Here is a 17,378-nt window from a genome sequence, read left to right as displayed (position 1 = left end):
TTACACCCTTCTCTCTCAGTCAATCAATCTCTCTCTCTCTCTCTCTCTCTCTCTCTCTCACACACACACACACACACACACACACACACACACACACACACACACACACACACTGCTGCCACCATGACTGATCAAGTTCTGGGGAGAACACACACGACTGTCCTTCCCCTTAACAAAGCTTATGAGATTAAATTTAAGGACACAACATGCTGCCCTGGGTCTTATTAACAGTATAAGAAATTATGTTAGCTAAAACAGTCTAGCTAGAAGTAAGAAAAAAAAAGTTAATGTCAAGTTAAGCATTTCAAATATCTGTGCCCCAAAAAGTTCTGTATCCAGAGTATACAAGAACACGTTTGTTGAGCAAACAGCTCTAATATACCTCCTCTATCTTTGCTTCCATTTCTGGGCCAGGAGCAGAGAAAGCTAATTCTCTCACAAAGATCAGCTCCATGAATTCTAGTATCCTGGAAGCCAGCACTCAGCTTGCCTTCCAGGCTCTAGCACAGAACTGCTGGGCGACTTGCTAGAAAGAACCCCTCTCCTCTGCATCCCTTGGGTACTGATAGTTTGGGGCGGCCCCCACCACCAGCTGGCTACACATCTGTATCTGTTTCACCTTTTGCTCTCTCCTGCTCAGAGCCCTAGTGCAATTAATTGCTGAGCCTTGACTGGGGCCATATGTTCTGTCTTTTTATCATCCCACAGTGTAAGGAAATATGTAACACTGTGGTTGTTTGAAAAAGCACTCTCAGGGCTCCCAGACCTGGTGAATAAACTCAGCTGTTCTATTTTGGGTTACTCTTTGTTTTCTTCTCGGAAGGGCCTAATTCCGGTCTCTGTCTTGGGCATCCTGCCATGGACACTTTGCTCCTCCCCCCACACCCTCTCCCCAGATCGCCTACTCTAATTTCACCCAAAGGCTTCTGTGACGAGAAGGAAACATCTGGCATGATGAGGACAGGATGGGTGTGCTGTGGTGCTCACTGGTCTGCAGGCTTGAGTGTGACGTCAGCTACACTTCGGGAATTTGGGGACACGAGCACTCTATAGTACAGTGATCACATCTAGCCGGTAGGCACTGAAAACCCCTATTTCCTGTAGGTGAAGACAAGCCCAGGCATCGTCTAGGACTCTGCTCATCTTATCCTGATCTAATTTGAGGTACCCAGTCTCTGACCTGGCCATCAGAAATAAAAGTTCCTATTGTCTGACCTTTACCAGGGAGAGACTTTTCTAACACAGAGCATCCACCAGGGAAACAAGAACTCTCAGACTAGCCCCAACAAGGGAACATGGGGACACTATTCATTTCTTTTCTTTTCAGTGGAATCTCCTGCAGTCAAGAACATCCTTAAAGAGCTAATAATGTTTGTGGATATGAATAAGTAAATAAGAAAAAATAATGTAAAAGGGACCATAATAAGCAGAAGGAAAAATGGAAAGAATATCTTCATTAAGTGGGGGAAATACTAAAATGATGATCTTCCACTACATAATGTATTGGACAAAGTGCTGTCTATAAGTTGTGATTGGTAGAGAAAGGCTGTGAGAAACAATATCTGATCAAGTTACTGGGGTAAACGTTTGGCCATGCATACATACAGGCGTGAACACATACATCTCTGCCCTTAAAATACATAGGCTAGCTATTTAAAAGAACTTAATACCGATACATTTAGCATTCTTCAAAAAGCATATTTGCTTGAGAGTCTATGAGGCTTATGAATACGATAGGAAAGTATAATAATGTAAAGAGATTTTCTTATAACCCTTTTACATTAATTCCCTGATCAGATGCTTACTAGCAGAACAGGTAAACGAAGTAGGTATATCAGTGACTCAAAGCTTCTAAGTGACAGCTCATAAAGGAATACCAGGATTCTTGCATTGCAAAGAAAAAGAATAATCCAGAAGCAGTGCCCCTGCCCTATCTCCACTGTGCCCCACCACTGCCACTGCTGAAAAAAAGGAAGGAAAACAGAGACAAAAGGGTGTTTGACCACACTTTTACGATCGCTGAGCAGAAAAGGGAAAAAAAAAAAAAATTTGGTGTCAGATTATTTCCAAGTGACCATTTGCAGCTGTTGGAGCTGCCATCAGCCTGAGCTGGAGGAAAGGACATGCCAGTGGTGCATCTTACCTGAGCAGAGAAGTGCAGACAGATGTAGGTGAGACACAGGAGCAGCCCCAGCCCCTGAATTACGGAGGACACCAGCAATAGCTTGTTCCTCAAGAATCTCCGTCCTGGTGCGTTTCCAACATGCTCATCCAGGGGTTGGACCCCTTCCATCTTCACAATCTGGATGCAGGGAAGATGAAAACTGTGACAGAAGGGAACCTGAGGGAGGACTGACCTCTTCCCCGCAAAGAAGGAGATGAAGCCAAAACAAGGTGTATCAATCAGAAAACACACAAAGGTCCCAGGACCAGAGACAAGAGGCGATTGAAAGAGCAGAGCGGACTCTCAGTTTTAATGCTGCAGCTTTTGCAGGCAGGCGGGGGAACTTCTTTGTGACTAATCTGAATTTCCCCTTTACTTTCTTTCTTTTTTTTTCTCTGGGCTAACAGGGAGTTGTTTTTGTGGCATTCCAGTTCTGATTTGAGTGACTGTGAAATGACACTCATAAAAGTGTGCTATTTTCTTAATTTCTCATTGCACCAGTAACCAAATTGTGGGTCACTTGATAAAGATAAAAATCATCATCTGTTGATGTAGGAGCTCATCGATCCCTTCTCCGAGGTGTCTTAAATCATAGAAGAGATTTAAGGAAAATACTAGCCTTAAGTTCTTGTCTGCACTTTATTGGGTAACTAAGCACTGAACCCATTCAACAGATTCAGGGGGAAAAAAGCACATGAAGACCATTCTTCAAGTGAAAAAAAAAAGAGAAAAGTTTAAAATAGGATGGTGAATCATGTAGAATAAAGGAGTAAGATCCTCTAGTTTTAGTCCATTGCATTATAATAAACTAGCATATACTGAGCATCTACTGTGTGTCAGGCACTGTGCTAGACAGCCCTAAAATCTTTTTCTCATTTAATCTTTGAGGCAAATTTAGTAAAGACTTACATGATTAATTTTAAGCATAGCAGGAAAGAAGCAGAAGAGTAGCCTGACTTTTTCCCTTCCCTCCACTATACATTTTCTCCATACATAAGTTTGCATGAATGAACAAATGAATAGCTTCAAATAAGCTTTGAAGGTTGTTCCTTTCTTTGAGGTCAGCGTAGACACAGAACTTGGAAAGTAAGAGTATTCTACCAATAGACACTACTTACCCTTCACCACTGAAATAAATGATCAAATGAAATAAATGATAAAATTATTGATAATGTCAAGTTCATATTAATAAATATTTACTGAATACATAGTGAGCCCAGCACTATATTGGCCAGTATAGGTACACTGGGAGGGGCTGTTTAAGACAGAACAATGCTTCTGTGGGCAAGTATGTCTCTCTGAGCTCCCTACCAGCCACTCAATGGATATTTAAAGAAGGAAAGGAGAGAGAAATAACATCAACAAAATAAATGAGCTGTTGTATGCAACTTAATTTTATAGAAAATTGATATGAGGCATATTCAAGGGGGAAACAGCTTGTGGGAAATACATTTATTAATACAGTAATACAGTTTAAATCAATTAATATATGAATTGATACCCTCATTATAATCATTATACTTTGCATTTGCAGAACATATTGGTCTTCAGAAGTTCAAGTTTTTGTCTGAAATATAAGGTGACTGAGACACTACACCATACATGCCAAGCCAAAACTGGAAATCAAGTTCCATCTAAACTTAATTCTAAATAGGTATTCCTATGAGAAAAGTATGTGTAACATACAGGGTATGGATTAAAAAAAATTGAAAGGCAGAGTCAAGATGGCAGTGTGGGAAGATGGGGAGTTAGCGTCTCTCCACAACTAGAGCACCTGCTGGCCGCTGGTGGGGAACTCTGATGCCCAAGGAGACGGAAGGAACCCTAAAGTAAACTGGTAGGATGCAAAGGGACTGAGGTGGGGAGGAGAAGTGGAGGCCAGACAGGATCTATGCCCCTGAGGTCAGGGAGATCAGGACACACAGGCGGGAGGGGCCCTCCACCAGGAGGAGAGGAAGAAGGGCAGAGGGCAATTGCCCCACCCACTCAGGCCAGGGAGCCTGCTGAGCTCCCAGGCCTGTCCCCTGCCCTCCAAAGCCCCCTCCAGGCTGCATGGGTCCTTGTGGGCACAGTAGGGAGGCTGGGGAGATCAGGAGAGGCAGGCAGGAGGGACTCTCCCAGACTGGAGGAGCAAGAGAGGAGAGAAGGGCATTTTCCCCACCCACTGGAGCCCCGGAAGACTGCTGGGCTCCCAGGGGAGGTCCCATGCCCTCTGAGACCAGGGGTGGGGGGCACGCCTGGGCCCTTTCGGTCCCTTGAGCCTAGGTCCCACCCCCCACAGCCCCCAGGGACTTTTCCAGCCCTGTGGGTCCTGAGCATTGGCCCCGCCCACAACGCAAACCTCGCCCTTGCTTAGGCCCCACCCCCTACAGCCAAGGCCTCGCCCCCCCCCGCCTTTTTTTTTTTTCTTTTCCCTCCTCCTCTTTTTTACTATTGTGGTACTGCTGTACCTTCTGGTTGTTGTTTTATCTATATTTTTATTTTTATATTCTTTCTAACATATCTGTTTCCTAGTCTAATTTTATTTTTTACTTTGTTAATGTTCTCTTTATTTAATTTTTTTTTTTGTGCCACCCTACACAGCTTGCAGGATCTTGGTTCACAAGTTGGGGGTCAGGTCAAAACTCCTGTGGTGCGAGCTCTGAGTCAGAAGCACCAGACAAACAGAGAACCTCAGACCCCAGAGAGTATTCATTGGAGTGAGGTCTCATGGAGTTCCTCATATCACCATCAAGACACAGCTTTACCCAATAGCCTACAAACTCCAGTGGTGGAAGCCTCAGGCCAAACAACCAGTAAGACAGGAACACAATCCCACTCATTAAAAAAAAAAAAGAGGCTGCAAAAAACTAGTCACAGATAAAGGAGCAAGGTAAAAACCTACAAGACCAAATAAATGAAGAGGAAATAGGCAATCTACCTGAAAAAGAATTCAGAGTAATGATAGTAAAGATGATCCAGAATCTCAGAAATAGAATGGAGGCCCAGATTGAGAAAATACAAGAAACGTTTAACAAAGATCTAGAAAAAGTAAAGAACAAACAAACAGAGATGAACAACACAATAAGTGAAGTGAGAAATACACTAGAAGGAATCAATAACAGAATAATTGAGGCAGAAGAACAAATAAGTGAGCTGGAAGATGAAATGGTGGAAATAACTGCTGAGGAGCAGAATAAAGAAAAAAGAATGAAAAGAATTGAAGACAATCTCAGAGACCTCCGGGACAACACTAAACGCACCAACATTTGAATTATAGGGGTCCCAGAAGAAGAAGAGAAAAAGAAAAGGTCTGAGAAAATATTTGAAGAGATTATAGGCGAAAACTTCCCTAACATGAGAAAGGAAATAGTCACCCAAGTCCAGGAAGCACAGAGAGTCCCATACAGGATAAACCCTAGGAAAAACATACCAAGACACATATTAATCAAACTAACAAAAATTAAATTCAAATAAAAGATATTAAAAGCAGCAAGGGAAAAACAAAAAATAACATACAAAGGAATCCCCATAACATTATCAGCTGATTTTTCAGCAGAAACTCTACAGGCCAGAAGGAAGTGGCATGATATACTTAAAGTGATGAAACGGAAGAACCTACAACCAAGATTACTCTACCCAGCAAGGATCTCATTCAGATTCAATGGAGAAGTCAAAAGCTTTTCAGACAAGCAAAAGCTAAGAGAATTCAGCACCACCAAACCAGCATTACAACAAATGCTAAAGAAACTTCTCTAGGTGGGAAACACATAAGAAGAAAAAGACCCACAAAAACAAACCCAAAACAATTAAGAAAAAGGTATTAGGAACATACATATCGATAATCACCTTGAATGTAAAATGTATTAAATGCCCCAACCAAAAGACACAGACTGGCTGAATGGATACAAAAACAAGACCCATATAAATGCTGTCTACAAGAGACCAACTTCAGACCTAGGGACATATACAGACTGAAAGTGAAGGGATGGAAAAAGGTATTCCAGGCAAATGGAAATCGAAAGAAAGCTGGAGTAGCAATATTCATATCAGGTAAAATAGACTTTAAAATAAAGACTGTTACAAGAGATAAGGAGGGACACTACAAAATGACCAAAGGATCAATCCAAGAAGAAGATATAACAATTATAAATGTTTATGCACCCAACATAGGAGCACCTCAATACATAAGGCAACTGCTAACAACCATGAAGGGAAAAATTGACAGTTACACAGTAATAGTAGGGGACTTCAACACCCCACTAACACCAATGGACAGATCATCCAAACAGAAAATAAATAAGGAAACACAAGCTTTAAATGACACAATAGACCAGATAGATTTAATTGATATTTATAGAACATTCCACCCAAAAGTGGCAGAATACACTTTCTTCTCAAGTGCACATGGAACATTCTTCAGGATAGATCACATCTTGGATCACAAATCAAGCCTCAGAAAATTTTTAAAAACTGAAATCTTATCAAGCATCTTTTCTGACCACAACGCTATGAGATTAGAAATCACTTACAGGAAAAAAAAACAACTGTAAAAACACAAATACACGGAGGCTAAACAGTGCACTACTAAATAACCAAGAGATCAAAAAAGAAATCAAAGAAGAAATTTAAAAATACATAGAAACAACTTACAATGAAAACACGACGACCCAAACCTATGGGATGCAGCAAAAACAGTTCTAAGAGAGAAGTTTGTAGCAGTTCAATCTCAGCTCAAGAAACAAGAAAAATCTCAAAAAGAAATCTAACCCTATGCTTAAAACAACTAGAGAAAGAAGAACAAAGAAAACCCAAAGTCAGTAGAAGGAAAGAAATCATAAAGATGAGAGCAGAAATAAATGAAATAGAAATGAAGAAAACAATAGCAAAGATCAATAAAACTAAAAGCTGGTTCTTTGAGAAGATAAACAAAATTGATAAACCCTTAGCCAGAATCAAGAAAAAAAAGGGAGAGGACACAAATCAATAAAATTAGAAATGAAAAAGGTGAAATCACAACTAACACTGCAGAAATACAAAGGATTATAAGAGACTACTACAAACAACTATATGCCAATAAAATGGACAACCATGAAGAAATGGACAAATTCCTGGAAAGGTACAATTTTTCAAGACTGAACAAGGAAGATTTAGATAATACAATGAGACCTATCACAAGTAATGAAATTGAAACCATAATTTAAAATCTTCCAACAAACAAAAGTTCAGGACCAGATGGCTTCACAGGCAAATTCTATCAAACATTTAGAGAAGAGCTAACAGCGATCCTTCTCAAACTCTTCCAAAAAATTGCAGAGGGAGAAACACTCCCAAATTCATTCTATGAAGTCACCCTCATCACCCTGATACCAAAACCAGAAAAAAAAATCACAAAAAAAGAAAATTATAGACCAATATCACTGATGAACATAGATGCAAAAATCCTCAACAAAATACAAGCAAACAGAATCCAACAGCACATTAAAAGGATCATACACCATGACCAAGTGGGATTTATCCCAGGGATGCAAGGGTTCTTCAATATACACAATCAATCAATGTGATACACCATATAAACAAATTAAGGAATAAAAACCATATGATCACCTCAATAGATGCAGAAAAAGCTTTTGACAAAATTCAACACCCATTTATGATAAAAACTCTCCAGAAAGTGGGCACAGTGGGAAACTACCTCAGCATAATAAAGGCCATATATGACCAACCCACAGCAAACATCATTCTCAATGGTGAAAAACTGAAAGCATTTCCTCTAAGATCAGGAACAAGACAAGGATGTCCACTCTCACCACTATTATTCAACATACTTTTGGAAGTCCTAGCCATGGCAATCAGAGAAGAAAAAGAAATAAAAGGAATACAAATTGGAAAAGAAGAAGTAAAACTGTCACTGTTTGCTGATGACATGATTCTATACATTGAAAATCCTAAAGATGCCACCAGAAAACTACTAGAGCTAATCAATGAGTTTGGTAAGGTTGCAGTTTACAAAATTAATGCACAGAAATCTCTGGCATTCCTATACACCAACAATGAAAAATCAGGAAGAGAAATTAAGGAAACGATCCCAGTTACCACTGTAACAAAAAGAATAAAATACCTAGGAATAAACCTGCCCAAGGAGGCAAAAGACTTGTACTCAGAAAACTATAAACTACTGATGAAAGAAATCAAAGATGACATAAACAGATGGAGAAATATACCATGTTCTTGGATTGGAAAAATCAATATTGTGAAAATGACTATACTACCCAAATCAATCTACAGATTCAATGCAATCCCTATCAAACTACCAACGGCATGCTTCACAGAATTAGAACAAAAAATTTTACAATTCGTATGGAAACACAAAAGATCCCAATAGCCAAAGCAATCTTGAGAAAGAAAAACAGAATTGGAAGAATCTGGCTCCCCGGCTTCAAACTACACCACAAAGCTACAGTAATCAAGACAGTATGGTACTGGCACAAAAACAGAAATATAGATCAATTGTACAGGATAGAAAGTCCAGAGATAAACCCACGCACATATGGGCACCTAATTTATGACAAAGGAGGCAAGAACATACAATGGAGAAAAGACAGCTTCTTCAATAAGTGGTGCTGGGAAAACTAGACAGCTACATGTAGGAGAATGAAATTAGAACACTACCTAACACCATACAAAAAAATAAACTCCAAATGGATTAAAGTCTTAAATGTAAGACCAGACACTATAAAACTCTTAGAGGAAAACATAGGAAAAACACTCTCAGACATAAACCACAGCAAGATCTTTTTTGACCCACCTCCTAGAGTAATGGAAATAAAAACAAAAATAAACAAATGGAATTTAATTAAACTTAAAAGCTCTTGCACAGCACAGGAAACCATAAACAAGATGAAAAGACAACCCTCAGAATGGGAGAAAATATCTGCAAATGAAACAACAAAGGATTAATCTCCAAAATATACAAACAGGTCATGGAGCTCAATATCAAAAAAACAAACAATCCAGTTGAAAAATGGGCAGAAGACCTAAATAAACATTTCTCTAAGGAAGACATATAGATGGCCAAGAGGCACATGAAAAGATGCTCAACGTCACTAATTATTAGAGAAACGCAAATCAAAACTACAATGAGGTATCACCTCACACCAGTCAGAATGGCCATTATCAAAAAATCTAGAAACAATAAATGCTGGAAAGGATGTGGTGAAAAGGAAACCCTCTTTCACTGTGGGTGGGAATATAAATTGTTACAGCCACTATGGAGAACAGTATGGAGGTTCCTTTAAAGACTATAAATAGAACTACCATATGACCCAGCAATCCCACTACTGGGCATATACCCTGAAAAAAAACATAATTGAAAAAGAGTCATGTACCACAATGTTCACTGCAGCTCTATTTACAACAGCCAGGACATGGAAGGAACCTAAGTGTCCATCAACATATGAATGGATAAAGAAGATGTGGCACATATATACAATGGAATATTATTCAGCCATAAAAAGAAATGAAATTGAGTTATTTGTAGTGAGGTGGATGGACCTAGAGTTTGTCTGTCATACAGAATGAAGTAAGTCAGAAAGAGAAAAACAAATACCAGATGCTAACGCATATATATGGAATCTAAAAAAAAAAAAAAAAAAAAGAGGTAGTGGTGAACATAATTTCAGGGCAGGAATAAAGAGGTAGACATAGAGAATGGACTTGAGGACTTGGGGTGGGAGGGGGAAGCTGGGGCAAAGTGAGAGTAGCATCGAGATATATACACTACCGAACGTAAAATAGTTGGCTGGTGGGAAGCAGCAGCATAGCACAGGGAGATCTGCTAGGTGCTTTGTGACCACCTAGAGGGGTGGGATAGGGAGGGTGGGAGGGAGATGCAAGAGGGATATGGGAATAGATGTATGCATATAGCCGATTCACTTTGTTGTGGAACAGAAACCAATACAGTATTGTGAAGCAATTATACTCCAATAAAGATCTATTAAAAAAAATTGAAAGAAAAATCAAGTGTGTAGAACTTAATTCTTGAGTAATAGTTAATAGTTATAAATAAACATTAAAATCGCTAACTATTTACTCATTTGTTTCCAAACACTGACTAAAAGAGCCACAGCAAAAAAAAAAAAAAAAAGGAAAAAGCCTAAAATACTATTGGAAACAGTAGAGACCAGATGAAAAAGAAAGAGTAAAACCTATTAGTGCTGAAAATCAAAGAAAATATTTTAAAATGAAAAATAAAAACATTTATAGAGTGCATCCTTGTGCCCTGAGCAGCATGTTTTCTCACTGTTAACAGCCTGGCTTCTATAAAGAAAAACTGACAATTACTGACATAAATTACTGTCTTTATAGACAATGAGAACTATGCAACAGAATGAATTCCCATTTTGGTGATGCCCCAGGAAAGTTATACTAGCTATACCAACACTTGGTCCTGCACATCTGAGGCACGCCTGTCATCTCCCCGGCCTCCATCTCCTACTGCCGTATTTTGCCTACTTGTAGTTTTTTACTGACATTTAAATGATGTTTTACATTTGTTTCTTTTTAAATTGAATATATTCTCACAGCTTCTTCCCATTCTTTGTGGGAAGAAGGGGAATACACATGGAAAAATAAATATTAATTGGGCTGGAAGTTCTGGGCACGACCTTTTGATAAGACTATGAAAGCATTTCAAGGTTCATCATTGGGCTGGTCTAGCATTTGGAACAAATATAACCAACATCAGAGATATCAGTGTTGGCATTTCAATCTTGGGCAGATGGACAGAGTCCTCCATCTCCAAAGTTGACATGTTTTTAAAGAGGTCAAGTATGTCACCTGAATCTATGTGCAATTTTTAAAAAATTATCTCACAAGGATTAAATACACAGATACACCAGAGCAAATCAGCCTTGGAATGGAAGCCTCAGACTTCATTCCAAGCAATTATCTTCCCACAGATCTTTAATCTCCAAATAAACAGCCACTTCAAGTCTACAGAAAAGTATGGGGGGAGGGGAGGTTTAAAAACAAACAAACAAAAAAAATTTTGACAACTGACAGAATACCTCATGTTCAGGAAGCAGGAAAACTTTTCTTTGGTTGGGGGGTTGGTATTTGCCTTTTTTGTTCTTTTGTTTTTGGGGAGGTTGTTTGTTTTGATTTGGAGGGTTTGGGTGGTAAAATCTGCACTTTTCATTTGTTTCTAAGTCATTAGTCCATTCAACAAGCATGAGCCAGGTGCCTACATGCTGGTGCTGGGGGAAAAGAAATGAACTAAAAAGGAGGTCACAGACAGGTAGGGAGGACAATGGCGGCCAGGAAAGTATTGGGTCTGAGGTGGCTATGCAGGAGGAAAGGGTGCACAGGAGTGGGTTAAGGACTTTGAACTATATCCTGAAGGCACTGGGGAAATATGGAAAGCAGAGTGTGATATTATTACATTTTAGAAAAAAATCAGAGTGAAATAGAAATGGCAGGGCGGGATCAAGGAGATCAGCTGGGAGATTTTCCAGGGTGCTCTGTGCCAGTTGAGGAGATGAGTAGGTCTAAAACCCCACCTCTGCACTCAGCTCTCCAAGCCCCACATCCTAGAGCAGGAGGTTTCATTCTATGAGAAGGGGATCTATTATCTTCTTACAAAGGTGTGCTCTGCTTCCCAAGTCCTGAACAAAGGGCTGCAACCACCCATATTAATGTACATTTTTCTAATTCATAAACTCAGAGAGGGGTCCTTGTTCTAATTCGCACAAAGACAGCTGTATGAGCTGGGTTGTCCTCAATCTTGTAATTATTTAAGTGAGAAATAATAAGGTCCAGATCTAAAACAGAGAGGATAAGGAGAGGAGAAGATATTCACAGTGGATATTCATTCACCAAACATTTTGAGGGCCTAATTTGTGCCACCCTCCAAGTGTACAAAGGGAGTCATAACTTAGCTCTGACCTGGGACAGGTGACAGAGTAAGATGGGAGGTGATAGAAACAAACGCATTTCAAATATCAAACACCTGATTTGCCATTTGCCTTCTCAACCTGCTCTTGATCTTAATGTTCCCATTCTAGTTAATGTATTCGGCACTCCAAAATCTCAAAACCCCAGAATCAGCTTTGATTCTTCCTTGCCTCAATCAGTCAGACTTGTAGGACTATCCACTATCCCTGCAATACAGCTCATACTTTGCCATTTCGACTGCTTCTGCTCCAAGTCCTTACTACTTTCTCCCTTGAACCTCTGAGTTTAACTTACAGCTGTTCTCCCTACTTCCATTCTCTTTGATGTCTAATCCATTCTGCTTTGGCAGGATCTTTAAACCCAGCGATGACCAAGTTCTTATCAAGGAGTATCCATCTCATGAAGTTGAAATTCTTTAGCATGACACTCAAGTCACACTGTAATGGAACCCCAAGTTTCCTCTCCAGATTTATCTCCATTTTTATCTGATTATTTCTGATGATCATTTTGCCTCAACTATCCTTATCCTCCATCTCTGATGATCAAAATCCTACACCCTACACACTTTCCATGAAGGGCTAGCTGTCTTGTGAGGTAGTGAGCTTGTGGTGCTCCAGAAGAGGCTAAACAATTCTGGCATTGAGTAGGGGATTTGTAGGATCAGTAGTTCGCAAAGCCTAGTTGATCATCAGAATCACTAAGGAGAGATTTTGAAAGGTTCAGATTCCTAATTCCTAACTCTAGAAAATCTGATTTGATAAGTTTGGAATACTGCCTGTGAATCTGTATTTCTAAAAGCTTCCATAAGAGCCAAAATTGTGAATCTCCCCAAATGACTACTTAAAGTCTGTTTCACTGTTACATTTCTATAACACGAAGCCTTGCCTGGGCCTCCCAGAAGGATGCGGTTGTTTCTGCCCCTGTGTAGATAGCATTTTTCATACTCTGTCTGTGTAGATAGCATTTTTCATACTCTGTCTTATCTTACAACTATTCAAATCTGTTTCCATCACCTCCATGACACTGCATGATCTTGAGGTCAAGAGTCCTGTATCGCACTCACTCACAGGGCCAGAATAGTCTTTCTATAAAGATTTGACAAATTAAATTGAATTTGCTTGCAGTAGATTTGAACTATGCTATTTTCAGGACCAAAAAAGAATGAGAGTTTAAACAAAACTGAAAATGGCACTATTAAATACAGAAGTCTCCTGATAGCTGGACTTTGATCTTAGTGTGAAAGATTAGCAAACCTGAAATGTATACTTTTCATTGAAACCGGATGCACACCATTAGTACAAATGCAAATGTGAACTCGTATAATAATATTCCGTTGGGTTTCAGACTCATTAGCCCCTCATATGTCAACTCCTCTTCTTCTGATGCTGATTTGCCCTTTCATTCTTCATGTTTGCTCCTTTTCTTTATCTTGAATTGACCACTAGAAGTTATTTTAGGGCATGATGATAGATTCTAAAACTTAGTGGCACAAAACTGCTACAGAATCTTTTTCTCTCTACGGAAATATGCCCATGAAGTACTACACCATTAAGGAAAGCAAATATATAGACAGTTTTTTGGCTCACAAAATTACATTTTAAATTGTGTATTTAAAATATGTATGCAATCCCAAGAATATATAGAAATTTGTAAGTAGACCTTTCAACTAATAATATAGGCAAGTTTTCTAAAAATCAACTTTACTGAAATATAATTACAGATAATAAACTATATCTACTTCAATTTAACAATTAGATGAGTTTTGACAGCTGTATACACTCATGAAACCACCATCACATACAGAACAGTTACTCATTCCCAAAAGACAATTTTCTTTAAATAGTAATCATTCCAAAAGCAAACCTAAACTGAGTACATAAGAGATTCCCTCCTCTTTCCAAAATACATTTAATTGGGTATAAATTGTGTAAACCAGTGATTCTCAACTGGGGTGATTTTACGCCCCCAGGAGTCATTTGGAAATATCTGGAGACAGTTTTGGTTGTCTGGATTTGGGGTGGGTGCTACTGATAACTAGTGGTTAGAGGCCAGGGATGCTGCTAGACATCCTACAATGCACAGGATGGCCCCCACTACAACACAGGACTATTGGCCTAAAATGTCAGTAGCGCTGAGGTTGAGAAACCCTGGTATAGATGTCCATGTCCATAACTGACCTTGAATGAAGCAATACAATATTCACTTTCTAACTCTTCGCATTTGCTTATTGTCCTGCCTGAAATGCCTCTCCAATGCCCACCAACAAACCTATGAAGAGGGTACTATTTTCCTCCCCATTTTATAATTGAAAGAAACTGAGGCTTAGAGAGGTGAATTAACTTGGCCCAGGTCATACAATTAGTATGTGGCAGGGCTGGAATCTGAATCCAGGTCCTTTTACTCTGGAGCCTGTTCTTAAATTCTATGCGATACTACTGATTTTTCTAAATAAAAATACAAGCTCTATGTGTGGCCTGGGCACTTAGTAAACAGTCAATATATCTAAGCAAATACTAACATGCCGAATGTACACAGGCACCAATTCAATAGGAGAAAGTACCTTCTTTCTGTCAATTAGATACTATTTTTTTTCCAAATTATTGGTGAATGGGAACATATCTTATGTTCTTGGGTGTCTTATTTGTACCAAGCACAAAAGCCTCTTTTCATTCAATCTTCCTGGGAACACTGTGCATGGTTATTAGTAACCACATCTTTAACATGAGGAACCAGAATCTCAGAGTAAATTAACCACAATAGTGTTGGGATTTAAACCAACATCATCTGGGTTTGTCTGTTTATTTAACTGTACCAAACCCTCAGTAGTTGCTATTATAAACCGAATGTTTGCATCCCTCTTAAATTCCTATGTTGAAGCGCTAACCCCCAGTATGATGGTATTTTGAGATAGGGCCTTTGGGAGGTAACAGGTCATGAGGGCAGGGCCCTGATCAGATGGGTGAGTGCTCTTATGAGAGGCAGCAGTTTGCTCTTTCTCTCTACCTGCCAAGTGAGGACACAGTGAGAAGGCAGCCATCTGCAATCCAGGAAGAGAACTCTCACCAGAACCTGACCGTGCTGGTTCCTTGATCAAGGCCTTCCAGGCTCCAAATTGTGAAAAAATGAATTTCTGTTGTTTAAGCACCCAGTCTACGGTATTCTGTTATGGCAACCTGAGCAGACCAAGACAGCTGGAAATTATAAAACTGTACCAAAAGAACACTGTTTCTTAAATTCTTTCTTGTTTCTACCCTCAGATATATCCAATCTGAGATAAGGAGCTTTTACCCTGTTACCTTCAACGTCCTTCTAAGGAACTTTTTTCTGAATGTCTTCCTATACTGTAGCTAGAATAAAATAATCTATACAATACACCAAGCAATGTGTCTAGGCAGAATAGGCTCTACATAGACATTATTGTGTTGTGTTTTTTAAACCTGTAAGTGCTTTTCAGTGTTTTTTCTTTCACTGGCATATATTAACCACGCCTTAAAGCTTTTGGCAGGTTTGATCAGCAGTCTCTCTCTTTGTGAAGGTAGTATTCTCTATGTCCCTACCCCCAATACCACTGTACATGGTTTGTTCACTCATTTCTACCACCCTAAGCTTTACTGAGAAGTCCTTTCTGCAAAAATCACACACGCACAGAAACCCTACAGCTTTATTCAAATTAGCTTAGGGAATTCCTCTAGGCTTCTCCTTCCTACTTTCTGCTGTGTTCCTTGGTGCTTTCTGCAGTTCCTACCATTTTCCTTCCTATATTAGCTCAAACTTTCCAACATATCTTTGTTAAACTTGGAATCTAGATCTCAACTTCCTGTTTCATCACTGACCCTGAAGTCCCAAAGGATGCCCTGCTAGGCATTGCTCAAGCTCCAGATCCCCCAAATCCCTCTGCCCTAATGTGGGGCTCTTCACCACACTGGTGACCTTCCCTCTGCCCTAGGCTCAGCATGGGGAAGATGAATTAGGCTCTTCTTTTATTACAGATCACAGTCTGCCCTGTCTCAGAGTTCTGCATGTATGTGCCTGTCTTCCCACATGGAAAAGAGTCCAAGCCCCATTCATTCTCATATGTCCCAGCTCCCCTAGCACCAGTCTATGGCTGTGCTCAAGACAGGAAATGAATTAGACTGAACTGAGGCTACAGTTGTATTCTAGTTCTTCAGAGCTTTTATTCTTCTTTTCTTCTACCCTTCTAGCTCCATGATTCCCCACCCTTCTTTGATACCACTTTGCTTTTATTCTTGACACTTTGGGCAAAAGTCAGAAGACCTGTATGCAAATCAAAGCTTTTCTACTTGCCACTGGACAAGTTATTTAACCTCCCAGCCTTCATTCAGTCATCTACTATAGAGGAGAGAGAGAAAGAGAGGGAGAGAGAAAGAGTATCTGATATATGCTAGCATTCAGTTATTGTTATTTGTCACTATTAGTATGATTATTGTAGCTTGAAAATGGCCATGGTGAGAGTATTTACACCACTGAAATTAGTAAACACTACAAATTGGGACTTTTTTTTAGACAGCTGCTTTACCAGCACACCACTAGGCTAGTACTGCATACTGAAATGATAATATTTTTGATCTATTAGGTTAAATAAATCATTATTAAAATTAACTTCACCTGTTTCTTTTTACTTTTTTGATACGGCTAGCAAAGAATTTTAGATTACATTGTGATATTCTTTTTGGCTGGCGCTGGGCAAGATAGACCCTAACCTACATGGTAGCATCACCCCATCAACACCCCACAGTTTGGTCTCCAGGTATTTCTGGGCATCCCAGGGAGAGCTCAGGTGCTCCAAAAAATGGTCTGAGTTGATATTTGCCACCTTAATCAGCAGTTCTCTCTTTGAACCATTGTTCTTCCTAAGTCTTCAGGACCCTTGCATGGTCTAATTACCTTGACATTCCAGACAGATCTCTCCACATCCTTGTTTGATTTGCTGTGGGTTAGGTCCCTTCCACAGCTATTAGAAACGTCTACTCAGAGCACCCAAGAACCCAATATCTCTATTTCAAGGGTCCTTATCCACTTCATCGCAGTTCCAGGTGGCAACAAGGTAAGAACCAACTCAATGCCCACCAATGAAAAAATCCTAAGGCTCCTTATACACAGAAGTCCCTTCTTCTTTAACACTCTCTCTCCAGTTACTTAGACCTCATCTTCTATTCCTGGCCCAGGGAGAGAAGGAGAAAATTCTACGAGGGACAAAATTACCCTAATATACAAAAAACTACCTTTGATGTTTCCTAGCTGCCCCCACCTCTAACTTTTA

General features: G+C 39.6%; 1 protein-coding gene across 1 annotated transcript in view; it reads right to left on the bottom strand.

Annotated features, from left to right (window-relative positions):
- The window catches only part of TNFSF4 (TNF superfamily member 4), a 111,642-nt gene that overhangs the window by 17,755 nt on the left and 76,509 nt on the right, over nucleotides 1-17,378 (bottom strand). The window contains exon 3 of the mRNA XM_079940965.1: nucleotides 2,098-2,302. Coding sequence (XP_079797091.1) covers nucleotides 2,098-2,293 — 196 coding nt within the window. The 5' untranslated portion in view covers nucleotides 2,294-2,302. The remainder of the gene's footprint in view (nucleotides 1-2,097; nucleotides 2,303-17,378) is intronic.

The sequence above is a fragment of the Stenella coeruleoalba genome (assembly GCF_951394435.1).
Source record: "Stenella coeruleoalba genome assembly, chromosome: 1".
NCBI classification, from domain to species: Eukaryota; Metazoa; Chordata; class Mammalia; order Artiodactyla; family Delphinidae; genus Stenella; species Stenella coeruleoalba.
Note: the sequence above shows the minus strand (reverse complement) of the source record. Positions and strands in the feature narration are given on the sequence as shown.